This window comes from Delphinus delphis, chromosome 10 (assembly GCF_949987515.2).
Source record: "Delphinus delphis chromosome 10, mDelDel1.2, whole genome shotgun sequence".
NCBI classification, from domain to species: Eukaryota; Metazoa; Chordata; class Mammalia; order Artiodactyla; family Delphinidae; genus Delphinus; species Delphinus delphis.
Window position 1 is genome coordinate 52,675,396 of NC_082692.2, and position 26,421 is coordinate 52,701,816.

Consider the following 26,421-nt stretch of genomic DNA (forward strand, 5'->3'; position numbering starts at 1 on the left):
TCCCGTCTGGGCCCGCTCTTCACATTCTCTCCCTCCACAACCTCAAGAATTTCTACTGCTTTGAGTCACGGCGGACACACTGAAGGCTTCCAGGTTTACACCTCAAGCCCAGGCCTCTCTTGCCAGCCCCAGCCGGCTATGATTTCCACGTCCTAAAACAGAAGCCTTGGCCGCTTCCCCCAAGCCCGCCTACCTCTCCACCGGGACCACTGACCACCGCCTGCCCAGCTGCTCCTGTGAGAGTCACAACCACTCCTCCCTCCAATGTGGAGCCCAGCAGGGCCCTGTCTATCAGCGTCCAAGATCCCGTCACCTCTCATCTAGATGACATCTCCTGCCTCCAGTTTTCCCACCTTCTTATCTGTCTCCACAGAGTTGCGAGTGGAAGAAAAGAAAAATCTATTCACGTTACTCGTCTGTTTAAACAACATCACTGACTTTGCAATGCATTTCAAATAAAATCTAAACTCCCACCACCGCCAGGCATTGCCTACCAGACCCGCCTCCAGCTCTGCTTGTCCTCGCCCTGCACAGCAGCCACGGGCCCTCTCAGGCCTCCAGAGCAGCCACGCTCCTTCCTCTGCACCCGGCCCCGCGCCAGCTGGGGTGCTGCTCCTCGTGTGTTCAGTTCCCCCTCAGGCTCCAGGTCTCAGCGTTCGTGACAGCTCCTCAGAGAAGCCTCCACAGCTGCGTGGCCCCCTCATCCACAAGCAACCCCACTTCCCCATTCATTCATGGCACTTAAATTACCTATTTGTAATCTGTGTGTATCTATGGACCAATTCTGGTTTCCTTTCCCCACTACAGGAGGGGAAGACCTTTCTAGCACCAACGGCATGTGTCTGACATGAGGTGCTCAGTAAAATGTTCGCTAAATGGACTGGGGTTTTTCTCCAGGCATCCAGAAGGACTGATTCCTCTTCCTTACTTGCTAGTTAATTTCCACAATATTTCAGTCACTAGAAATATTTCCTTGATTCCTTTTTCAAACTTCTTAAAATTAGTAAAGCCAGCATTTCCAAAAGTAAATATGCAAGATGACTGCTGATTTCAGGCACACACTATCTTTCATGATTCTCGCATTTCAAGACACACGTACCTTTTACTGTGGAGAATAAAAAACAACTCTCATCTTGAAAGTTCTGAACCATCTAGAAGGATAAAGCAGATGTATAATTAAGATCCAAGTGTCTTTTCTTAACTGAGTAAAAGTAGTAAAAGAAAAATGTCATAATCTATATATAGCTGTACAAGTACAGGACTCAACGGCCAAAATGGTAATTCAAATAGGCAGTGTGAGGTAGCAAGGGCTTACACCTGCTGTACTGGCCAGCTCGGTGCTGACCGTGCTTGCCCATGGGGGCCCGGCGATCTGGTCAGTCACCCTCCAGCCCACGGGGAGGCATTCGCTGCTGGGTTCTGTGATAGTGACTAACAAAAAGTTGCTGCCAAAGTGCTCTTACTTGCTTGTCACTGAACACGGGGCGGCAGTGAACTGCCCTTCTAACCTCACAGCTTTTTAAAATCAGCCATCAAATAGTACACAAAAGGAAAACACATTCAAATGCCTTGCTAAAAAGGGCCAAAGGCTCGCTAACCCAGAGCCCCCCAGTGACCAGTGTCGGAGTTCAAAGAGGGCGGGATCGGAGCTCCGGTTCTCCTTTACCTGTATTCCTTCTACCACTCAGGACACCTAGAACTCTTGGTTATAAATTCTTCCCAATCTTGATTCCCAACTCTGAAAATGATTCTCATGAGTACTTGCCAAAGGAGTCACAGACTTTTTTCCTATAGCACTTCAGTAATACATATAAAAGTAAATATCAGTGTGAAAGGGAAAAGGGCATGCCAGTTACCTGATCGCTAACAAGAATGTGAATACCGGTGGGACCCTGTCTGTAAACCTGGTTAATTTGGTGGAAAGGAATATTAAACACCAACGCAAGTTTTCGAGCAACTTCTGAAGCAACCATTTCTTCTAAGTAGATTGCATGATAAACTGAAATAAAAAATAAGAACAGCATTTTAGCAGTAATCTTTGATCTATTTTCCACCTCATCTATTGGAAGATCACTCCTTTCAAAGTACTAAAGAAATATAAAAATTATAAAGATAAGAATACTTCTCCCCTTACTACCCATATGAATATAATAATACATTATCTATGCTCACACATAATTTAATTAACATTAACCTCTGTACAAAAGTATCTGAGGTTTTATCTTAAAAGCAAGCAGGAAGTGACTGCAGATGGGCACAGATGATCATTCTGGAGTAATGGGACTAAAACTGGATTGTGGCGATGGCTGCAAAACTGTAAACTGATTAAAGTATCGCTGAATTGTGCGCTTGCAGTGGGAGGACTTTGTGGTATGTAAGTTACACCGAAAGAAAGCCATTTTCAAAAATGCTATGTATTTCTAGCCATATATAAAAAGAACTCTAAAAAGGTCATAGTTTTTGATTCAGTAAACCTACTACTGGGAATTTATCCTAAAGAATAAAAGCTACCTCTCCCCTCTTCCTTTCCCCTAAAGAATTAAAAACAGTGTAGAAGACGGCACACGAGAAGCTAAGGATGTGGACCACGAGGCCTCCTGCTTCTCCACAGAAAGCCCAGCTGTTTTTGGAACACGTGACGATGCAGCAGCCCTTGTCTGCAAAGCGTCAGGCACATCTGCAGTGAGCCTGAGTCTCGCAGGTCCTGCTCTACTACTGACTCAAGCCAAACACGGATCAGGAATATCAGTGCTTTTACTTTGCTTCCCCAAACAAGGGTTTTTTCATGTGTGTGAGTACAGAAACCTTTGCTTAGAATTTGGAACTACAATTAAGGTAAGACTACAGAGAGGCTCTAAAGCAGGGGTGCCATACTCTGCCCTACACTTGTTCTTTTAAAATTAAATTTTATCATAACAACAGCCGAGAAGGGCCACTGCCTCTCACTGCTGCCAGGACAACCCAGTGGTCCCCACCAACTCAGAAGGACAGTGGCAGGAAGCCGAGTGTCCTGGCCCCCCCATCCCTGCCCGCCCATACCCACCGTAGGGTGTGGCGGCGCTGCTGTCGCCCCCGCCACCCGCTGCCTGCTGCTGCCCCTGCGGCGCCGGCTGCTCGCGGCAGACGTAGAGGGTCAGGCGGGGCCGCACCGACCTGCAACCAGAAGACAGCGCTTGTGAGCCGGCAGGAGGGCTGCACGCGCAAGCGACAGCTACAAGAATCTAGGGTCTATTTCCTTAGGAGAACTTTACAACGTTACTTCATTATACGAAATAATTTACTAGGAAGAATATAAAAACACACACCTCACACCAACTATCACAGGTTATCACAGGTGGTCTAATCTGATGATCCAGACTCTAAACCATTGAGATGGTCGGTCAGATGCTGGTAAATTTAAGTTTCAAGATTATGTCAGCAATGTAACATCAGTAAAATTCAGTTTAATGGAATTCTCACACCACAAGTCTAGAAATACCAACGATAGTAAATGGATCTTAAAAGCCAGCACAGTTTACAGTTCTATCATTTTAATTCACAATTAGAAGTTTACATTTTTAATAACTGTTTAGTAGTGTCACATGACCTTGAAAACCATAGATTCTGTATAGCTCACCTAAATGAGAAGTTTGTTTTCTTGGCAACAAACCCAGTCGTCTTCCAGACCACAGTCCTGCCCATGTGCATTTCTAGTCTTACAGTCTACCTCTGCCCTCAGTGCCTGCATCATATCTGGGCCTGCCTGAAGGTGTACACAAAACAGTCTCCTCGTGAGCACGGCGGGCCAGCGGCCACAGCGCAAGGGCACACGCCGACGTGGCGTGGACACATCCTGCCCGCAGTCCCCACGCGAACAAGGGCACATTCTTATTTCAAGCAGAACAGTTCCTTTTAAACACGGTATTTTACCTTGACTTCAGTGAATTATAGAGCCGAATTCCATCGGCTGCACCACAAATTTGTACTAGATCTTCCTTTGTCAGTTTTAACAAGTCGGCACCTGGAGAAGAGCAAAAAGAATCTTCTCAAGGAAATGGGAGAAGAACCAGCAGTACAGGCTACTCTGCAGCATCTGTCTTCACAGTTTAACGTCCTTCGAAGCCATCGCCAGGTCTCCTGTGTATACACGTACACATGAACAACACACACACACATACCTGTCCCTCACAGCCAAAGAGAATGCTGGCTCTCCATGTTCTCTATCAAGAAGGAACTCAGAAGCCCAGAGGCTGGAAAATCAGAGCAATGAGCCAAGAGCAAAGGGCCGACAGGAATGTGTCTTCCCAATACAGGATTTCAGTGCCTGCCTTATTCTGGCTGGGTGGAGCTCGTGAAGATGAGCATGATTCTGACCCCAGACAGTTCACCTTGAGATGACCCAGACCAATCTTTAATTTACAAAAGGAAGAAATGGAAGTCAGAGTTTGGGGGACCTGCCCAAAGGCACACAAGTTGGCAGCAGAGCTAGGACTAGGTCTCTTTTTTATTTAGTTATTTATTATTTTTGCGATACACGGGCCTCTCACTGTTGTGGCCTCTCCCGTTGCGGAGCACAGGCTCCGGACGCGCAGGCTCAGCGGCCGTGGCTCACCAGCCATGGCTCACCAGCCCAGCCGCTCCGCGGCATGTGGGAATCTTCCCGGACCGGGGCACGAACCCATGTCCCCTGCATCGGCAGGCGGACTCCCAATCACTGCACCACCAGGGAAGCCCCAGGACTAGGTTTCTTTATACTGTAACATGCTACATACAGTGCAACATTCTGTAACAAACAACTCCATCACAGCAGCCAGTTTTAATACAAAAGCATGACAGAGAATTGCATATTATACTTAAGGTTTCCCCCATAAGTATTTGGTGTGTAAGTGACATGGTATCTAGCATTTGCTTTAAAGTAGGACAGAAAGGGAACGTGGGGGGAGTGGGAGAGAATGACACTGATCTAGGCTGGACGTCTCTGGAGCTGGGTGTGGTGACACAGGAGCTCATCAGACTATTTCTTCTATGTTTTACGTTTGAGTGTGTCTACAATCTTTTGTTTTACCTTTTATTGACGCTCAGATGTAGTTTATTGGGAGAATGAAGATGCCCTCTGGGATTAAAGCATGACCTCCATATGATAAATATCCACTTACATATGTAACGAGATTAATGGAGTTATCTACTTTTGAGGGCTTGAATGTTAAGAGCCTAATCATCTTCTAGTTTGTAAAAGGACAAAGACCAGAGAAGCACATCTCCCATGAGGCACGAGCACTGTTGGAGCTGTTTATGGAGTCAGGTAAGCAGAGACAGACGCTGTCATCTCTACCAGGGGGCTTTCCATACACACCTCTGCCAACAGGGCTCCCAGGAGCGACCAGAGACGTGTGTGCCCATCCTTCACCCACACACAGAGCTGGACAGACACTGCACAGCCCTCTCCAAAACATGACTGCCTAACACGCTAAGAGAAAGAAGCCTCCCTCTCCTCGCCTTTCTACTGTTGGGAAGCTCACAGGGGAAGGAAAAGGCAGGAGGCCAAGCCACCGCGATCACCACTCAGAACTATAACACGCATCGTCTGACAGAACAGGAACCTGGGCCCTCGTGGCAGAGCCTTCCGACTGTGCAGTGCTCTCCCTGTCTCCCCTGTGAGCCTCCAAGATGCGCCCCACATCCCGCAACACGCTGAAATTTTTAAATGAGTTTTTCACAGATAAAAGGCTTACTTAATCATAAAAATGTGCATCCCAGCTAGCCAACGACTTTCACCCAGCACTTTAATTTTAAAGAGACAAAGCGCTACCTGGGGAATGACTAACCATGACACAAGCACAGAAATAAAGGGCTGATGTAATAGAAAACCACGTTCTTTGTGAAACCAGGCTTTCCTCTAGGCCAGCTGTGTGCACACATGTTCTCTCCTCTTAAAAGGCTCGAGCTGCATTTGGATGGTCCCCCAACACCATGGGCTAAGGAGAGCCAGCTGCTACTTCACCGTGGCCCAGGAGGAGTTTGGCCAGGACATGTTACTAAGTGTTCTGTCGGGAAAGGGTCCCAGGGCCAAATATGTTTAGGAAATGCTGCCCCTGCCCCAGCTGGCGTTATCTATTACTGTCCCTCCAAACAGGCTTCCTATAGCACCAGCTGAAGCAGCACCGCCCGGTCCTTTCTGAAATTACATCTAAATACTCCCGTAGCTTACTAGGCAAGAAAAAAACTTAAGTCTATAAAAACCATATGTGAGTACATTCATACCCTCTAATGCTACATAGCAATAAAGAGGAACAAACTATTGATACAACATCTTGGATGGAAGTAAGGGCCTTGTGCTGAGAGAAAAAAAGGTAACATACTGTATGATTCCATTTATGTAACATTTTCGAAATGACAAAATCATGGAGACAGAAAATACATTAATGGTTGCTAGGTATTAGGGATCGTGGGGGAGGGGTAATTAGGGAGATCCCTGTGGTGATGGCAAGATTCTGCATCCTAACTTCGGTGGTGGTGGGCATACAATCTATACATGTGATAAAATGACACAGAACTATATACACACATAGCACCAATATCAATTTCCTGGTTTTGATACTGTACTATGTATGTATGTGAGAAACTGAGTGAAGGGTACACTGGAACATATCTGTGTTATTTTTGCAACTTACTGCAAAGCAAAAATTATTTCAAATAAAAAGTTAATAAAATCAAAAAAATTGCATATATCTATATACATGTATACAAAAATGAGGGCATGTAAACCTGGTGAAACAGCATCGAGTTCCTGTTCTGATCCTGCACCATAGGTCTGCAAGACACTACCACTGGGGACACTGGGCAGCTCCCTGTACAGGTCTGGGCAACTTCTTACGAATCTACATACAGTTACTTCCCCAAAATTTAATTACAGCTAATAAAAGTACAAAAACAAACGTGTGCGTGTGCACACACAAACACAAACATACCTAAAAAATTGGAGAACAGTCTTGTGTAGGAAGAGAATCTGTTTTTGAGCAGCCATTGTTGTGTTTCCTGGATCGTGGCTGAAGGCTGAAGTTGCTATTAACAAAGAAAATGAACACAAACAGAAGAAACTATTAAGGCTTACAAAAAATAATCCAAGTCACTGGCATGTTATAAAGAACATTTAAACAAAACACAGAAATCCTCCAGGTTTAAAGTTTAAAACACCCACGAAGAGCACAGGTGTGATTATTCAGTGACCCAAACAATGACTCAAACCCCTGTCAGAGGCTTCAAAATGCAGGACCCTGAAAGCATGATAGTTCAGGGTAAAGATACTTACTTCACTAGAGGCCTGTGAAACTCCATCTCCTTGATGATTTGGGGAAGAAGAATTGCTGGGGAGAAGGAAGGGGGGAAGGAAGAAAAGAATGATTATTATGATATATATTTTTTAATCAAGACATTAAAGGCTATTAAACTAGGTGAATTCAAAATAATACTGTGGGACAGAGCAATGTAACTATGCAAAAAGAGTGCACAACTGGTCAAGGAGTCAATATGTTGATAAGATTAAGACACAGAAGGGAATTCCCTGGCGTTCCAGTGGTTAGGACTTGGCGCTTTCACTGACATGGCCCAGGTTCAACCCCTGGTTGTGGAACTGAGATCCCTCACAAGCTGCGCAGTGCGACCAAAAAAAAAAAAAAAACAACAAAAAAAGTTAAGACACAGAGGACGGTTTAATTTGTGCCTTCTCCTCCTACATCTGTTCTAGTAAAAAAAGTCATGTTTCATGACACAAAAGGGCTCCAATGATTTCCAGGGGTGCCAGGAAAATGACAGATACTCATTCATTTTAGTTAGGAAAAAAGTTTGAGAATCAAATAAGATAAACAGTTGAAAATAACTGCAAAAAAATCTGATTATGAGCTATAAGAAATGATATAGTAAACCTAAGCCAAAATAAAAATAATATCCCTTTAATGAATATATTTATCCATGATTAAACAGGGTGAAATTCAAGAGAACAAAAGAAACAAACTTGTGCCACTAACCCTGTGTTTCCAGGGGAAAATGAGGACAGCTGCTCAGGGAGTGCATCCACCTTTCTGGTCCCTTCTTAGCACCTGTACCCCAGTTACTTAGGTTTACCATGTTGATTGTTTACTGTCCTCTGCCCACTAGAACTTGAGCTCCTTCAGACAGGGCTTTCTCTCACTCACATCACAGTACCCGGAACAGTGCTGGGCACCGTGGGCTCTCGGGAAATATCTAGTGAGCCTGTGTGTACACGAATTCACAGCTCCTCTCTGAAACTGTTGTCATTTTCTAGGATTATTCAGTCCCCTGCATGGTGACATGCTGGTCCCAGAGTCCAGGAGTATCCCCCTACCCTGAAGCACAATAACCTACATGGAAACAAGCTGCCTCTTGGTCTATCCATCGTCTCTGGGAAAAGGCATGTTCTCCTTTGTTTTCTCACCAGACCCTGCTACAGACTGAATGTTTGTGTCCCCTCAAAAACCACAGGTGGAAACCTTACCCCCAACGTGCTGGACAGTATTAGGAGGTGGAGCCTTTGGGAAGTAATGAGCATTAGAAGAAGCTGTGAGGACGGAGCCCCAGGAATGGGATCAGTGACTTCGTTAAGAGTCGTAAGAGTCTGCCTCCTCCCCTCTGCTCTCCGCTGGGTGAGCACACAGGCTGGTAGCCTGCACCCGGAGAGAGTCCTCACCAGAACCCGTTCCGGCCAGCATCCAGCCCCTGGACACGCAGCCCCCAGGCTGGGAGAAATGAATTTCTATTGTTTATAAGCCACTCAGTCCCTGGTGTTTGTTATAGCGGCCCGAGCTGGCGTGACCAGAGTACAAAAATGAGAACGCTTTCCTTTTTTTCTTTCTTTTCCCCGCACCCCGTGGCTTGCGGGATCTTAGTTCCCCGACCAGGGACTGAACTGGGCCACAGCAGTGAAGGCACTGAGTCCTAACCACTGGACCACCAGGGAATTCCCTCCTTTATGGTCTTAACTTTCATAATTTTACTTCCCAGCAAGAAATGTCATAACAGCGGGGACCTTCTGATCTGACTACTCAGCAGGAGCTCCTGAGCAAAGCCCCAGGAAGGACAACCTCCCTGGGGCATTGCTGACCAGCAGCTAATAGTCAAGGCCAGAAACTAGGATGAACAGAGCCCACCATTCCCATTTCTAAAACCAGAGCAAGTCTTTAAAATGGAAAGTCCTTCCTTTAAGTTTTAAAGACTTAATTAAAAAAAAAAAATTAGTGTCTTTGGGAGGGAGAAGAAATAGGGTAGAAAATGATCTTTGTTCGACATGGTGAGCATTGAAGTGTACTTTACCATAAACTCAATTGTAACATATTCAAGTCACAGTTTCACCTTAATAACTCACTGTCCTTTTCTCTATCCATGAAGCCCATTAATGCTGATTTTATCTCACAAAGAATATACCTTGAAAATGCAACCTTTTCTATAATTTCCACAGTTGTGAGTGTGTGAGGCACAAGGGGGCTAGGAGCAAAAAGGCGGGAAGGTGAAGAAAAGACAGTTTTGCCCTGCAGCAGGCTATTTCTAATTACCACATACCCCAGATACACACACAAAGAGGCTGCGTAACTTGACAGGAAGGGACATAAAGGAGCACGGGCACTCGTCACGCACACCGGCTACCTGTCCGGGACGCTGCAAGCGCTCTGCTGCGGGGCCGTGAAGGTGGGCGCCGTGGAAGGGCTGCTATTCACATAGGCGGTGGGGGTGTCGGGCCATGGAGAGCACTGCGGACAGAAACAGAAATAAATTAATGGTTCGCTTCTAAAGTACATGGGAGTAATAGCCTTGTAATTCACTCTCTAGTCTGGCCAAATGCAAGATCGTGAAACACAAGACACCTAACATTCATCAAGCAACCTCACAGAAACGCATCAAACTGACTGGTGTGTGGCAGGGAAAATGTTACCTGCTGTGCGTGTCTAGACACTGATTACTCTCAGAGAGGACCTGAGGTGACGACAGCAGCAAACATTTCTAAAGGTGTTTTAAATGTGTGCTTAAGTACAATGTGCTTTCAAGAACTTTCACCTCCCTCTTCATCCATTCCCCAGTGGGTACCTATCGAGGTTTAAAGAACAGCAGAGGCAAGAAAGGATTCAGAAGCAATGTTTGACATCGCGTGGTGACAAGGACAGTAGATCTGTCCCACCTAGTGCTCTTTCCACCCTCTTCCCCAAGGAGCAGCCTCACCGGTACCCATGTACTTCTCCGATCTCTCTAAGGTTCACGATCATCCCCAAGTAAGATGAGACAGGCCCAACATCAAAATACATCAACTGTGGATGGTACTGCCTGTAGCCATCTACCTACCTACCTACGTTTATTGTTTATACTTTCTAGAAGGAGCAGGGTGGACTTAAATATTTTTCAGCCCTTGGCACAATTCTGACCAAAAATAGAGCCAAGATACAAAGACACACTATTCCAATTAGGAATACTGAAAAAGCTAAAGTCAAAACATGCTGAATAGGCCAGGGTGGCCTCAAGTGCTGAGGATGGAGGGAATTCATCTCACTCCACGGTATTCTTTCTAAGGCTGAGAACGCCCTGGGTTTCAAAGGTCCCCTTTCATAAGCACTCTCCTCCCATTTCACACACAGACGGCATCCTGTCTCACCATGGCTGTGGGGTGTAAGGCTCTGCCAAAAGCCAAGTTAAAGACCATTCAGAGAAATCAGGGTAGACACTAAGAAAGTACACGACTCTAAAATTCTTCTCTACGTCAGGGGGTTTTCAATTCTTTGCTTTCAAAATAATTCAGGAGGACATCTTGTCAGCTGACAGACACTGAAATAATTTATTAGATCATACAAAGAGAGATCATTGGAATTTCTGGCAGGTATCTCAGAAGGAGTTCCAAGACCTGAATGACACTGCTGAAAGAAAAATAAATTTATCTAAACAAAGTTTCTCTTACCTATAAAAAATCTAGAATTTAAGTATGTTCTACCCTGTCTCATCATTCAAAATGCATTTCCAATAACATTTCTATTTTTATAGTTAAAAATTATTCATCAAAATTTGTATGATTTGTTGTTTTGATAAACTGGTAAAAATAATAAGTTTTAAATTCCTCAACTGACTTAAGTCTTACATGGTCACAGGAAATTTTAAAAATTAAATTTCAAGTTATATTGTTTGTTGTAAAAAAGTAATTAAGGTGACCATTAAAAGATCTCCAGGCATGAAAGTATGTCCTATTTGGACAATATTATTTAAGGGGAGTGGAGGAGAAAACATGAGATGAAGAAGGAAGAGCAGAGTAAAATTTCAGACTTAACTAAAGTGATGGCTTCACCTTAAGTTGTAAATACAGATATTCAAGTATGTCAGAAAATTGTTTCCTTTGCAGCTATTTAAAAAAAATTTTTTATTGCAGTACAGTTGCTTTACAATGTTTTGTTAGTTTCTACTGTACAGCAAAGTGAATCAGCTATATGTATACATATATCCCCCCCTTTTTTGAAATCCTTTGGAACTATTTAAATTTATGATGAAAACTTTCAGATGTCAACCTAAAAATGTGCAAGGAGTATATTCTTTTTCAAAATTCTTTTGAGTGAAGTTAAGACCACTAGTGTGAAGGACTCTGAGCTCAGAAACCAAGTCTCCCCAATGGTTACAGGAGCTTCAAACAGCGTGTCTGACACCCATCAACAGCATGGGTACAGGGCTTCCTTGGTGGCGCAGTGGTTAAGAACCCGCCTGCCAATGCAGGGGACATGGGTTCGAGCCCTGGCCCGGGAAGATCCCACATGCCGTGGAGCAACTAAGCCCGTGTGCCACAACTACTGAGCCTGTGCTCTAGAGCCCACAAGCCACGGCTGCTGAGCCCACGAGCCACAACTACTGAGGCCCACGCACCACAACAAGAGAAGCCACCGCAATGAGAAGCCCACACCACAACGAAGAGTAGCCCCCACTCGCCGCGACCAGAGAAAGCCCACGCGCAGCAACAAAGACCTGATGCAACCAAAAATAAATTAAAAAAAAAAAAAGCATGGGTACAAAGAAAATAAAACAAATCCCATCATCTCAACATTCTTTACAACTACCCATTAGGTATCCCCTCAGAAATGGGGAAAATGACTGCAGACTTAATGTTTCAACTATTATCAACTTTCAAAAAAGAAATCTAATTTGGCTGGAATGCATTGCTAAACCCTCTCTGCATGTTGTACCAATTTCACTATAAATGACATTTTACACAATGCCCATTCTTTTTAAACTAGGGTCTTTTGTTTTTCTTTCCAGTTTACAAAGTAGTACCTCCCCAGCTTATACAGTTTGAGGAACCCAAGATGCTGTGGGCCGCCTGGCAGGTCTCCTAACTTGCGGGTGTCACATGCTCATGGTCACCTCTACTACTTGGAAGATCTTCCCGCTACACCATTCTCCCCAGATACAAAATATTACAACACGGCATAACACGCACATCAAAACCGTATAGACCTTTCAATATCATCAAGTCTCCCCAGATCTGCTTTGGTAATTATTGCCAGCTGTTTGAGGAAATAAAGCCATCAAAAGCTCCAAGTGAGCATGGCAGGTGATACAGCAAAGACACCAAATTTACTGAAACTCCATAAACATACCTATTTCACTTTTACACATCTAGATTCTTCTAGCAGTAGAAAAGCAGGGCTGTTTGACATCTAAAACTTGCCCAATAAGTAGGAGACTCAATTCACAGAACACAGGAAAACTAGCATTCAATGAAAACTGGTCCTGTTAGGAGGCCTCTACTTTTAGAAATGATGGATTCCAAGTTCTTCAATGGCCAGGCCGGATGAAACACCAAGGCTCTCCCACCTGCTTTTTTCGTAAGTTTCTCTTACAGTCTTGACCCAGGAGAGTACAGGCATACCAAGGAATATTTTCAGTGTTTCTTCTACCTTGTCATTCTTCCCTATCTTTAAAAGTAAGCAATGGTACTGATTCATCAAGGCTCCAGCGATATCTGGCCTGGCCTTGTAGAGTCACAGCTTTGGTACACTATGAACAAAGTCCCTCCCCAGGCAGATTAGAAAATGAGGACTCACTGCAGACTGTAGACACTGGCAAGCCAGATTTGAGCCGATGAAATACAGCTCAGATGCAAAGACCAACAGAGACACTAAGGGTTTGGTTGTGCTGTGGCTCTCGGGAACCTACAGTGCTGCCTCTATTCAGTGCAGGACCATCTCACACAGCGCCATGTAGCTTTGACAGGTAAGTCTGGACACCCTTTCAATTGAAAGCCAATTGTAACTATCAGAGAACTGTAAGAAATGCTGGCCTTCTTTTGTAGGTGCTTGAAGAAATATATAAAATGCTGCGGATTTTCTTTTTTAAGGGATTCATCTGTACCTTGCTTTTAATGAACAGGTTTCCAAGAAGACCTCTAACCACCCCTAGAAGTATCTTAACCAAACCAAATGCAGCCCTGGGGAAGCAAGCAATGCACACTTGGAAGATGTGAAATCCCAGGCCAGTGAACTGCTGACGTTTTGCATACTTTAGACTTGCATCTTCGGATGAGCTCTAGGCTATAACAGATTTCTTTAATTTACAAATTATCAGAACCATTCCTTTTAATTAGTTTATAACAAAAGGGGAAAAGTGATTTGAATTACCAGTGTCTCCCAAAAAAAGTTTACTAAGAACCATTTGTGTCTTCAGCTGGGAAATTAGGAGAATAAAAAGATAAAACTGGAGGGGCGGGCGTTCTGGGGAAGGAGCATACAGTTGTTCCATACAACTTCTGATTTGAATCAAAAAAGCCCACTTAAAGAAAATGCAACATGGTGTGCTCCCCTGCCCCTCAGAGAGGACATTTTCAGTTTTATTGCATATATTATTTAAATGCATATAGAAGCATTTAAAATATTTTCACTCAATGCTTTAATTTGGAAATAATGTTCCTGTGATAATGCCTGTGGCTTTCATAGTCTACAGATAATTACAGATACATGTGTCAGAGTGAAAACTCCATTTCTGGCACCTTGATAGTATAAACACTGCAATGATGAAACAGTAACCATTAATATGTATGATAAGTTATTTTTAAAAATTATTTAATGTTCTCTGTTTACATTTACTGCTGGTATATAGCTGATCTAAGTTTATATAACAAGATAACCCTTTGTCAACTGTTTGATGAAGAACTGTGTTATAAAATAAAGATCTGCTCTACTTAATAAGCTGGCAAAGTTCATATTCAACCAAAACCCCCCTGGACTACAGTGGGGAACCAGGGCTGAGTGTAGCAAGGTGTCCTATGCTGGCCTGAAGCATAAGGTCACAATGCAGGTGCCAAGAGGAAACACTAATGCAGTCAAGGATTGTTTTTCTACCAGTGCTGCCAATCAGGCTTTTAAAAGCAGACACATTCTTACGCTCCATGCAGGGAAATGGGACACAAAGTACTGCGTATGTTAACATCAAGCTTGCTGCCATAATTTCTCCAAATATCTGTGACACTTTCTTATCAGTTACACACACGAAAAAGCAAAAACCTTTTTTAATTACACAAAAATAACTATTTTACTAAAGAAAGTATTTTCAATTAATTTCAGTGCTCGTAAAGCAAGTGTATGTGCAAAGGAGAGAGAGGGAGGGAGGAAAGGAAGGAGACAGGGAGGGAACACATTTTTGAGTGTCATTTGTTTTCTCTCCAAAACCACCCAATATGGTCAACTTTGTTTGAAAGTGTTAGATTTAGGAAATTTTCCTCAGTGAGGAACAAACAGAAAGCAGGAAGTCTAAACAAAAGCAAATTAAATCAAGACAAGGACATCAAAAACAAATTTGGCTTTACTTTTCAGTGGAAGTTGGTCCTATATCTAACACTGCACAAGGTTTCTTGCACAATGAAAAGAGAAGCAGAAGCCCTTACACTGCCTCGCTTTGCCAGAGAATCACCGTAGTCTGCTGGCAAAGTCCGCTTGCTGGACTTTTTCTGCTCATGTTCAACTGCATCTTCAATTATAGGCTCAAGCCTCATCTGGACAAACACCAAAGATTGGGATCAATGTCTTTTCATTATACAAAGAAAGATCTAATACCCTGTTTATGCCTCTGCCGTCCAATTAAACAAACGTATGACTAGCAGGATTCAAAGGTAAGGAAGATGCAAAACCCCAGCAGTGACAAACATCGGACATTCTGGGCCCCAACAATAATTTCTATCAACTCCAAGGATTTTAAGGTCTGTTTCTGAGACCTGATTGGGATTTCAGCATCTTCGTCCACGATCCCACCCAGGAAACGAATCTATTAAAATCCCCAAATTTAAAGAGAATATCTTCCCCACAAATTTCACCAAGAACATTATGTCAATCTACCACCCAATCTTCCCAGACCCTTTGCAGCCAAACTCATCCTCAGAGGTGGTGCCAGAGTGCACAGCCCGGCTTCTCCTCAGAACCGGAATGGTGCCCGCATTACCTCTGTGAGGACCGTGGTGTCATAGGACGGCTGGTACTTCTCCTTCTCATGAGCGGTTCTCTTCTCCATCTTCTCTCGATCAGTTTTTTGTTTCCTATCTGCACCTTTCGGCTTAAAAACAAAGTAGACTTTTTCATCTATCAGGCTTCAGACAAACACCTTTACCAGCAACACTGGGCCTCACTTCCTCAAAGCCTAGTTTCCATCTCTTACCTTAAAAACTTTGATTTGGCAGCTAGCTGAGTGTAGATGATCTGTGTATTCTCCATTTTCATTCTGCTTAAAGGTGTCAACCTGGATCCTAAAAGGCACTCCCTTTTCACCTCCGTGCTTCCGGGGAGTAAATTCTGTGCTGATGCAGTGTACCTAGAAAATGAGTCAGGCTGAAATGGATTCAAAGTCTTGTCCACTGATTACCCTTCTACTTTGCTCCCTTTCAGATGTTGGGCCACAGGTATGAATTCAAGATCCTTTAAAAGGAACTCCCACCTATTACTCAGGTGTCTGTTGTGAATTTCTAACTGTTTTAAACATGTATGACTTTCCTTTCACAAATCCAGCTGAGCCCTCCTGAACTTTGTGGGAATGGGCTCTGCCCCATTCCAGTGCCCTCCTCGAAGGCAGGACTTGCTCCAATGATGAGCTTCCTGTGTCTGTCCCCTACTCCCACCCCAGACTGGACCCACGGTCCTCAGCCTTGCGTGGGGCTCAATCCACAGCAACCATCACCTCGTTACTCAGAGCCCCTGCTGTTTGCCCTCTACTGCCATCACCCCAACTCCAGCCAGCTAGTCACCTCATTGCTGTTCCTACGGTCATCAACTCGTGATCCTTCGCCTGGGGAGCTTCCACAGTCCACCAAGCCCACTCCTCACTCCACCTGCATCCATCTGAACTCTCCTGTCAACGCTTCACAGTTCACAGAGGATCCTGAGGGCAGTATTCATTTTCCCACCACTTCTGCCCACTCTTGCAACAACACCATGGTGACAGCTCCAGGGCATGGCACAGTGTCATTAACAAGACCTTGGTAATTTCTGACTGCTACACACCCCCTCTTCTAAGGACTCAAGGTTAAAACTGATTTCTGCACCAAGACTGTACACAGCCTGAGAGGTAAGGCCAGCTCTTCCATTGCTCTCATTCACCACATACCCAGTCACCCTGTCAGATGAACAATATGAGAAAATATTCAACTAATAGGAACCATGGCCCTACTGATTATTAGCTGATGGGTGATACTACTTGGAAGACCACGAAAATGCAAAATACTAAATTCTCTATAGTTCACACAAATCATAGCCTACTTCGGCCAGTCAGCAATTAACTGATTTTCCTTCTCTATATAAAGATTACCTACTCAGTAGTTTTCATTTCACCATTTACAAATTTGAACATACTATTAGAATTACTGTTGATTTTATTTTACATATAATAATACCATATCTGTTTTTCAAAAACTAATCTCTTAGGACAGCAGTCCCCAACTTTTTTGGCCCCAGGGACTGGTTTCATGGAAGACAATTTTTCCATAGACTGGGGGTGGGGTGGGGATGGTTTTGGGATGATTCGAGTGCATTACATTTACTGTGCACTTTATTTCTATTGTTATTACATTGTAATATATAATGAAATAATTATACAACTCAGCATAATGCAAAATGAGTGGGAGCCCTGAGCTTGTTTTCACTTGCCACTCACTGAGAGGGTTTTGATATGAGTCTGCAAGCAATTGATTTATTATGGTCTCTGTGCAGTCAAACCTCTCTGCTAATGATAATCTGTATTTGCAGCCGCTCCCCAGCGCTAGCATCACAGCCTCAGCTCCACCTCAGGTCATCAGGCATTAGATTCTCATAAGGAGCACGCAACCTAGATCCCTTGCATGCGCAGTTCACAGTACGGTTCACATCCCTTGCATGCACAGTTCACAGTAGGGTTCATGATCGTTTGAGAATCTAATGCCGCCACTGATCTACAGGAGGCGGAGCTCAGGTGGTAATGTGGGTGACAGGGAGTGGCTGTAAATACAGATGAAACTTCGCTCGCTAGCCTGCCGCTCACCTCCTGCTGTGCAGCCCGGTTCCTAACAGGCCATGGACACTAACAGTCCGTGGCCCAGGGGTTGGCGACCCCTGTCTTAGGAGACACAAACTGAGTATTCATGGGTGAAATGAAATGCCTGGGTGCTGCTTTACAGTATTCCACCAATAACCAAAAAGGGGAAACTACTAATAACTGTCGAAGCCAGGAGATGGGCACAAGAGGATTCATTATTATCCTCTCACTTTTGTGGGGGATTGAAAATGTCAGTATTAAAATATTTTTAAATAAAGCTAGACAGAATCTTAAAACTACACTTTTTTCAATCATATCCTTTAAAACAGCAGGTTTTGTTCAAGAGAAATGCATCTTAAGAAGAATGGAAGTTTTGATTATTGTTACTACCAGTGGTAAAAGTGATATTTAAATAATGCTTTACATATTAAGATTGTCTTTATAGGTTAGTCCATAAATGATGAATTTAGTAGATTAACTCTAACTTAACAGAGTGTGTTGTGTGTGTGTGTATAAAAAACATTACAAGATAGTTTACAAATAAGTATTTAAAGAAAATGATATCACGTATCAAGAATTCAAGCTCACCCACAGCCTCCTGAATGACGCTAGTATAACTCTAATAATGTAAGAATCCAAACCTGAATGAAAGCAGATGTGCGTTTTGCAGGATCCCACAGAAATTCAACTGCATTTAACTGGCTTGGATTTGTCTTTGTGTCAATTATTCCCACAGACATTGGAATATCTGTATTTTAAAAAGAAGTGACACAGAAACAAAACTATGAATGATTAAAAGGTTACAATCTACTATGATTCTGTTCTAATGAAATTATTATACCTCCCTGCTGAACTTTTCCCTTCAATGTTCTCCATGGTCAATCATTTCAACATAAAAACCCACCTAATGTGTATCATACTTTCTCCCACCATGATTTCTATTTCATTTTATTAAGAATATGATGGATGATGCCAATCAAAAATGAAATAAATGGTTTAAAACTCATAAAATTCCTGGCTCAGTTTCGTTAAGCACCAAAAACAACTTCATTTTTAACTATAAAACTACTCAAATAGTATGGAGGTTCCTTAAAAAACTAAAAATAGAACTACCATACGAGCCAGCAATCCCACTACTGGGCATGTATCCTGAGAAAACCATAATTCAAAAAGAGACGTGTGCCACAATGTTCACTGCAGCTCTATTTACAATAGCCAGGACATGGAAGCAACCTAAGTGTCTATCAACAGATGAATGGATAAAGAAGATGTGGTACATATATACAATGGAATATTACTCAGCCATAAAAAGAAACGAAATTGAGTCATTTGTAGTGAGAGGGATGGACCTAGAGTCTGTCATACAGAGTGAAGTTAAGTCAGAAAGAGAAAAACGAATACTGTAGGCTAACACATATATATGGAATCTAAAAAAAAAATGGTTCTGATGAACCCAGGGGCAGGACAGGAATAAAGACACAGACGTAGAGAAAGGACTTGAGGACACAGGGAGGGGGAAGGGTAAGCTGGGACAAAGTGAGAGAGTGGCATGGACATACATACACTACGTGTAAATGTAAAATAGATAGCTAGTGGGCAGCAGCTGCATGGCACAGGGAGATCAGCTCGGTGCTTTGTGCCCACCTAGAGGGGTGGAATAAGGAGGGTGGGAGGGAGATGCAAAAGGGAATGCATATGGGGATATATGTATGCATACAGCTGATTCACTCTGTTATACAACAGAAACTAACACAACACTGTAAAGCAATTATACTCCAATAAAGATGTTAAAATACATACATACATAAAACAACTCAAGTCACACAGGTGACTAAAACTCTCTACGCAATCACCCATGGTGTGGTGCTAGCATATTCACAGGTATAGCTAAACAACTGCCTCATCTCTCCGTGGTCTTCTGACTTGTACCTAAATCGAGGAGTCTGTCTCCTGGGCGATTCCACTTCCAACCTTCAAGTTGCTGATGCTCTGTATATTGGAGCCGTCTGTCATGGAACACAACTCTTATGATGCTCTATGGAATAAGTAGGGGAAATGAGCACTTCAAAATTGTTCCAGCTAAAAAGCACAAGTGTTTTCACTTCTTATGCATTAGCCTATAATAGAAAAGCATACAAAAACAAATTCTGGGGCTTCCCTGGTGGCGCAGTGGTTGAGAGTCCGCCTGCCGATGCAGGGGACACGGGTTCGTGTCCTGGTCCGGGAAGATCCCACATGCCGCGGAGTGGCTGGGCCCGTGAGCCATGGCCACTGAGCCTGCGCGTCTGGAGCCTGTGCTCCTCAACGGGAGAGGCCACAACAGTGAGAGGCCCGCGTACCACAAAAAAACAAAAACAAATTCTGCTTTAAACATTTTGTAAGTGTTTTACAAAACAGTGTTTTGTTCTTGGATACCTGGGTATGGGTACAATTATTTGGTGCAAAGAATTATTACTATCATTTTTTTTAACTTTTTTTTTTTTGATGTGGACCATTGTTAAAATCTTAATTGAATTTGTTACAATATTGCTTCTGTTTTATGTTTTGGTTTTTTGGCCATGAGTCACGTGGGATCTTAGCTCCCCGACCAGGGATTGGACCCACAACCCCTGCATTCGAAGGTGAAATCTCAACCACCAGACCAGCAGGGAAGTCCCGGTACAAAGAATTATAACTCAAAAATAACAAGAGCAAATAAAATGGATTCTTAGGTTAAATTTTTTTTTTTTTGCGGTACGCAGGCCTCTCACTGTCGTGGCCTCTCCCATTGCGGAGCACAGGCTCCGGACGCGCAGGCTCAGCGGCCATGGCTCACAGGCCTAGCCGCTCCGCGGCATGTGGGATCTTCCCGGACCAGGGCACGAACCCGTGTACCCTGAATCGGCAGGCGGACTCTCAACCACTGCGCCACCAGGGAAGCCCTCTTAGGTTAAATTTTTATTAAAAAATTTGATACTGTAATTCAAAATTAAGGTCCATGTCCATAAAAAATTAGTAAGAATTATATTTCTATAAAGAAAACATCAGGGAATCCCCTGGTGCCCAAGTTATTAGGGTTTTGCGCTTCCACTGCAGGGGACCCTGGGGTTCGATCCCTGGTCGGGGAACTAAGATCCCCGAGTGCTGTGAGGCACAGCCCCGCCCCCCAGAAAACAAAAGTCAAGGGCAGGGGGGTAAATCTGCCCACCACCCCAAAAAGAGAACCTATATGCAAAATTCATCCTCAACTATTTAACCTGCAAGTGAGATTATCTGAGGTAAGCAAGGGAAAAACAAAACAAAACAGATAAAACACAGGTAAACTTCATCCAAACACTCAGGTTCATTCCTAGGGAAGGCTTTAACTCAACGCCACAAACTCTAGGCCATTCTCTGCTCTCCACCCATCCCACCCTCACCTCCCACAGGTTTGGGCTGCCAGCTGCTGTTCCATTCCAAGAACAGGATAACAGGTCATCAAAATGGATTCAGATACCAGATTTGCACTAATTAGTGTTTCTGACATGTTTATAAATAACTGTTTCTCAGACTATGATGCAGTAAGATAATCGTATTTCCAGTAGACGCTCTGCTGGTTTGAGCAGGAAATAACTTGTTAGCGATACATATCAATACTATCTTTAGTGCCCCTGCCTTCCGCACCCCCAAAATGCTGTCCAAAACATAGCTGATAAATATTTTGAAGGGAACCATTTAAAAGTAGAAATACTGTAATTTGAAATAGTTTAAAAAGAGGCCAAGTCAGTCATTAGGACCTCTGTGGACGTCTATGAAGGCACAGTTGCCACTCTGATCCACACCCAATTCCCCACCAGCACCCACTTCACACAAGTCCTGCTGGCAGCAAAGCCCTCACAGAGTGATGGTGCTTGAGCCAGTGGTGGCTCCTGGTTCACAGTCACCAGCAGGTTGATCTCTCAGAAGTGCAGCACAGAAAATGTCATGATTTTGATTCTTCCATATTTAGTAAGAACCAGATCAAATCCACGAATTCAGATGAAAATAGTATGAGAATACAGGTATTAGTTTTAAGTGCTTTACTAAACCCCATTCTAGGTCAGACTAAGACATAAGACAGTAAAGTAAGGAATATGGAGGACCATAGTTAAGAAATGGCAAGATATAAAAGAAAACCTCTTAAATAAAACTGGAAGGGGAAAAGCTGTTATCTGGAAGTTCTGACTAAAAGGAGACAATACACCTAGAGAATCAGCCACAGATAAAGGGGCCCTAACAATAAGACAGAAAGAGAACAATCAGAGAAAGCACTTCACTGAATATTTTAAGCAGGTCAAGAAGTTCCAAAGCACCTCTGATCAGCGGCATTTGATCCCGAAGACCGCCCCCCTCAATAGCAGAGTCAAAGATCATGGGGCCAGGAAATTAAACTCTAGATGGCTGCAGAGTATTTTAGGGATCCTCTAGATGAAGAAGCATGTGGTCTTTAAGAAAGTTATCCTGTAGTCTCTGGCAGTAGCAGACTGTAACTCTGAATCCCAGGCAAGCTCTCAGGATGTAACTGGATGTATTCTGCCACATCCACCAAAAATCAGACATGTGGCTTATCAAGTGGAAGATGAAACTAAGACTCCTTAAAAAGTAACCCTGTGACTTTCACAATGACAAGAGTTCACATCTTCCCTTAAACAATATATTACTAGGCTGAATTTTAACCAGGTGTGGTACAATTTGGCAAAGATTTGCCGGGGTGCCCAATACTTGTCTGACAATGAATGACGAGCTGGGAGCAAGACATGCTGAGAGAATCTTCAACACTGCTAAGCCTTCTAGACTCTGAAAAATGAGAGCTGTTGCTCCTTGACCAAACCATAGCTGTTTGTCACTGGAGTCCAGCAGAGCATAACCAATTCAATAGGGCTTGCTCACTGGGAACAGTGCTGATGCCTTTTTAAAAGGGTGAATCTAATTAGTGTTCAATACAGGTGAGAAAGCCAATAGGAGGGAATAAAAAAAATAAGGCCATCTGACCCACCCTTTAGGGAAATGATCAAACCCATTGATGGAACACAGACATGACAGACTCCATGTTCAGATGGCACACGTGAGAATGGGTAAATAACTTCTCTCCTTCTGTTCTGAGAATGTTGGGAGCCTCAGGAGTCAGAAGAAACCTGGGAGCTTACTCCAGGTTGGCAAGACAATGATCCACTGGGGACTAGAACCTCTCACAGGATTGGGAGCTTCCTGCCCCCAGGAGTGGGAAGAGTACTCCAAAGACTCTCAGGCCTCCAGTGCTGAGCAGCTGCTTTCTGGACAAGCCTAATTTGTTAGCATTAGTACTGCTGTCCACTCCCCCCACAGGCTGCCTTCCCCATGCTCGCCAGTCTGAAAAGGGATGGGTCTTTCCAATGGAATGCCTCTCCACAATGAGGGCCCAGCAGCACTCGGGCCCCAAAAGGCCTCTCTGTAGGAAGATGGAAGGACCTAGAGAACTCATCCTGCTTCTCCCTTGCTAACAGTTAGCCACAATGAAGTTTTCCCTTTTCCCAATTAAGCTTCTTCCGTAACCCTTGCCCTGTAATGCTCTGGAGTTTATGATACTGTGTGGTGCGTGACAGGTAGAGGCTAGAAGGACCCACCTTGCATGACACTGCAGGGGCCGGGGATGGGTCTGAAGGCACATCCATCCTAAAAGGAATGGGTTGGCTGCGCCTCCTAGGCCTGGAATAACGGACTCTTCATTCAGATACACCAGTAGCGTGAAGAGATCAAATTTTACTTAGAGAAATTTTAAGAGGTGAAATAAAAGTTTCAAAGTAACCCTTATATTTTCCCCCCACACTATCTTTTACTTTGAAAGAGAAAGTTTCCACACTATCTTCTACTTTTAAAGAGAAACAAAGTTTTTGTTGTGGTAGTGGGTTTTTCTCCCTCCTTTAGCTGCAACTAACTTTTCTCTGGCGCTTTGTTTCCAGAGGGCCTTCACATTTACTTCACTCAGTAATTACTATAATTCCTATTTTACAGAGGAGTAAACAAAATATAGCTCAAAAGAGTTTTAATATAGCCATTACTTTCTTAAAGTGAAATTAAATAATTTTTAATAACTCCTGCAACAAAAAACAAAACTCTTGCAGTAAAACTGCTACTTTTTTGAGTCACTGCAGTATCTTTTAGGAATTTAAACAGATGGTCCTTACCTTTACCAGTTTTCCAGTGATCTCAGGCACATCTCCCATTTTCCGATTATCCAGCATGCGAATTTCGTAAGACTGACCTATTTTTAAAAATTGTGTATCAAAAACAATCCATATAAAGAACATCACTCTGTGTAACAAAAATTCAACTCAAACATACGACTGCCCAATATTAAATTCTAAAGAAGCAAACTCAGGTTAATCTTTCTCTTCCCTGCAAATCATATTTTCCTCCTTCCACTCTCAAAGAAGACTGAAGAGTTCCTCAGTCAGTTTACTTTCCTATTATCCTCTCACACTCATTATCTGAGACCAATTTTTCATAACAGCTTTATTGAGGTATAACTTACATGCCATAAAATTCACCCTTTTAAAGTGTACAATTAACTAGTTTTTAGTAAATGCAGAGCTGTGCAGCCCAAACTGCTATTAATTTTAGAGCACCTTCATCATCAAAAAGAAAACTCATACCCGTGAGCAGTCCCTTCTCATCCACCCACCCCCAGCCCCTCACAACCACTCATCAATCTACTTTCTTTCTCTTGGGATTTGGTTGCTTTAGACAGTAGATATAAATGGAATCACAAAACAGGTGGCCTTTTGTGACTGGCTTTTTCACTTATAATGTTGCCAAGGTTCATCCAGGTTGTAGCATGTGTCAGTCTTTCCTATTTATGGCCAAATTATTCAACTGAATGCATACAACACACTTCGTTTATTCATTCAACAGTTGACAGACATCTGGGTTATTTCCACTTTTTGGCTATTATGAATAATGATACTAGGAACATTTGTGGACAGGTTTTTGTGTAAACTAAGGTCAAATTATAATCCTGGAGCTTTCTCCCTTGTGTCCAATGAACCCAACTCACATCTTGTCACTGCTCAATTAGGGTCCATAAAAAAAACACGAATAGAAACTCACACACCAATCTATTTAATTAGGAAAATAAGCTGCTGCTGCCAAGAGTTAGTAATATGCTCCAAATCCACAAAAAAGATGTTTGGATTACCTGCCATTAAATAATAAAAATGACAGCATAATTTGATATGCAGAAAATTAGCAGTAATTAAAGAGTGCTTCTAGTAACATGAAGTTGAGGCTCTTTATAATAAAACTACCAATACCTTGCCCACACTCCACTGGGCTTACAAAAATATACAAAGAGTACAAGATCATAGGGTCAAAACATAAGTTACCAAAATAAGACTATTTAACTCCAAGGTTGGTGAAGGAAAACAACTGCTGTATACACCACTAAGGAACAGTCAAATTCATTCAACACACTGAGAGAGATTAAACTAAAAACACCCTTATGGTAAGAGAGATTTTTTAAAAAGTTAAATCTGCAGCATACTTAACAATGGATCTGAACCTGGAAAAAGAATAAACAATAACTTCTTTAAAAACGGAAATGAATATCCAGGAGTGGTCACGAGCCCCTACTGCCACCCTCCCAGACCCCAGGAGTGGTCACGAGCTGCTGCTGCCCCCACTGCGTGCTCCGAGGGTGTGCCTGAGCCGCTGCCAGACCAGACACCAGCCATGGCATCTACACACCCCGCCCCTCTCGGGGGTAATGACCAGCACACACTGAGTAAAGAGGCAACAGGCATCCATACTAAAAACAGCCTCGTACCAAATATATTAAACACGTACAAGCTACACAGGGACACCCCCACATAAACAGCCCTCTAAGACCAAAGTAGGTAACTTTCTCCTAAACTCACAGAGTAAGATAAACACAAGTAAAATGAATCAGCAGAGGAACCACTCCCAGTTAAAAGACCAACAGAATTACCCTGAAAGAACAAACAATGAAGCAGACCTCTTCAGTCTAAGACACCGATTTCAAAACAGAGGCAATGGAAATACTGAAGGAATTAAGAAAGGCTATTGACAGAAATGCAGATTACTGTAAAAAAAAAAAAAAAACAGCTAGAAACTATAAAGATGAACCAAGAAAAATTAGAAAACTCATTTGCAGACGTGAAAGCTGAGATAAAGACAATGAATAGCAGAAAGAATAATGCAGAAGAACAAGTCAACTGGAAGATAAAATAATGGAAACCACCCAATCAAGACAGAAAGCCAAATGAAAAAAAAAAATGAAAGCAACATAAGAGACCTATGGGATAATATAAAGCATGCCAACCTATGCATACTAGGAATTCCAGAAGAGGAAGAAAGAGAAAAGAGGACTGAAAAAATATCTGAAGAAATTATGGCTGAAAAGTTTCCAAACCTAAAGAAGGAAACAGATATCCAGGTACAGGAAGCACAGAGGGTCCCGAACAAGATAAATCCAAAACAGACCTACACCAAGACATATTATAACAAAAACAGCAAAACTTAAAGAGAGAGGATTTTAAAGGCAGCAAGAGTTCATTACAAGGGAACCCCCATAAGACTATCAGCTGGTTTCTATACAGAAATGTTGCAGGCCAGAAGGGAGTGGCAAGATATTGGGTTGGCCAAAAAATTCGTTCAGGTTTCCCCATACCGTCTTATGGCAAAACCCATACGAACTTTCTGGCCAACCCAATATATTCAGTTCTGAGAGGGAAAAATGTGTAACCTAGGATACTCTATCCAGCAAGATTATCATTTAGAATAGGAGGAGGGATAAAGAATTTCTCGGACAAGCAAAAACTAAAAGAATACAGCAATACTAAACCCATCCTAAAGGAAATATTGAAAGGTCTTCCCTAAACAGAAATGAAGAATCTATAGGAAAGAGAAAATCACAACTGGAAAATA

At 43.0% G+C, this 26,421-nt stretch overlaps 1 protein-coding gene across 5 annotated transcripts in view; it reads right to left on the minus strand.

Annotated features, from left to right (window-relative positions):
- UBP1 (upstream binding protein 1) overlaps window positions 1–26,421 on the minus strand; it is a 70,701-nt gene that overhangs the window by 2,926 nt on the left and 41,354 nt on the right. For 2 of the 5 annotated variants that reach the window (XM_060022104.1, XM_060022105.1), the window contains 13 exons: window positions 23,664–23,740; window positions 19,432–19,537; window positions 18,144–18,250; window positions 15,658–15,810; window positions 15,445–15,555; window positions 14,894–15,001; window positions 9,637–9,740; window positions 7,289–7,343; window positions 6,948–7,041; window positions 3,910–4,000; window positions 3,044–3,153; window positions 1,857–1,999; window positions 1,100–1,151 (listed from right to left, as the gene is read on the minus strand). In XM_060022104.1, coding sequence (XP_059878087.1) covers window positions 1,100–1,151; window positions 1,857–1,999; window positions 3,044–3,153; window positions 3,910–4,000; window positions 6,948–7,041; window positions 7,289–7,343; window positions 9,637–9,740; window positions 14,894–15,001; window positions 15,445–15,555; window positions 15,658–15,810; window positions 18,144–18,250; window positions 19,432–19,537; window positions 23,664–23,740 — 1,311 coding nt within the window. Of the gene's footprint in view, window positions 1–1,099; window positions 1,152–1,856; window positions 2,000–3,043; window positions 3,154–3,618; window positions 3,743–3,909; window positions 4,001–6,947; window positions 7,042–7,288; window positions 7,344–9,636; window positions 9,741–14,893; window positions 15,002–15,444; window positions 15,556–15,657; window positions 15,811–18,143; window positions 18,251–19,431; window positions 19,538–23,663; window positions 23,741–26,421 lie in introns of those variants that run through there. The other 3 variants (XM_060022106.1, XM_060022107.1, XM_060022108.1) reach the window with 2 other exon arrangements.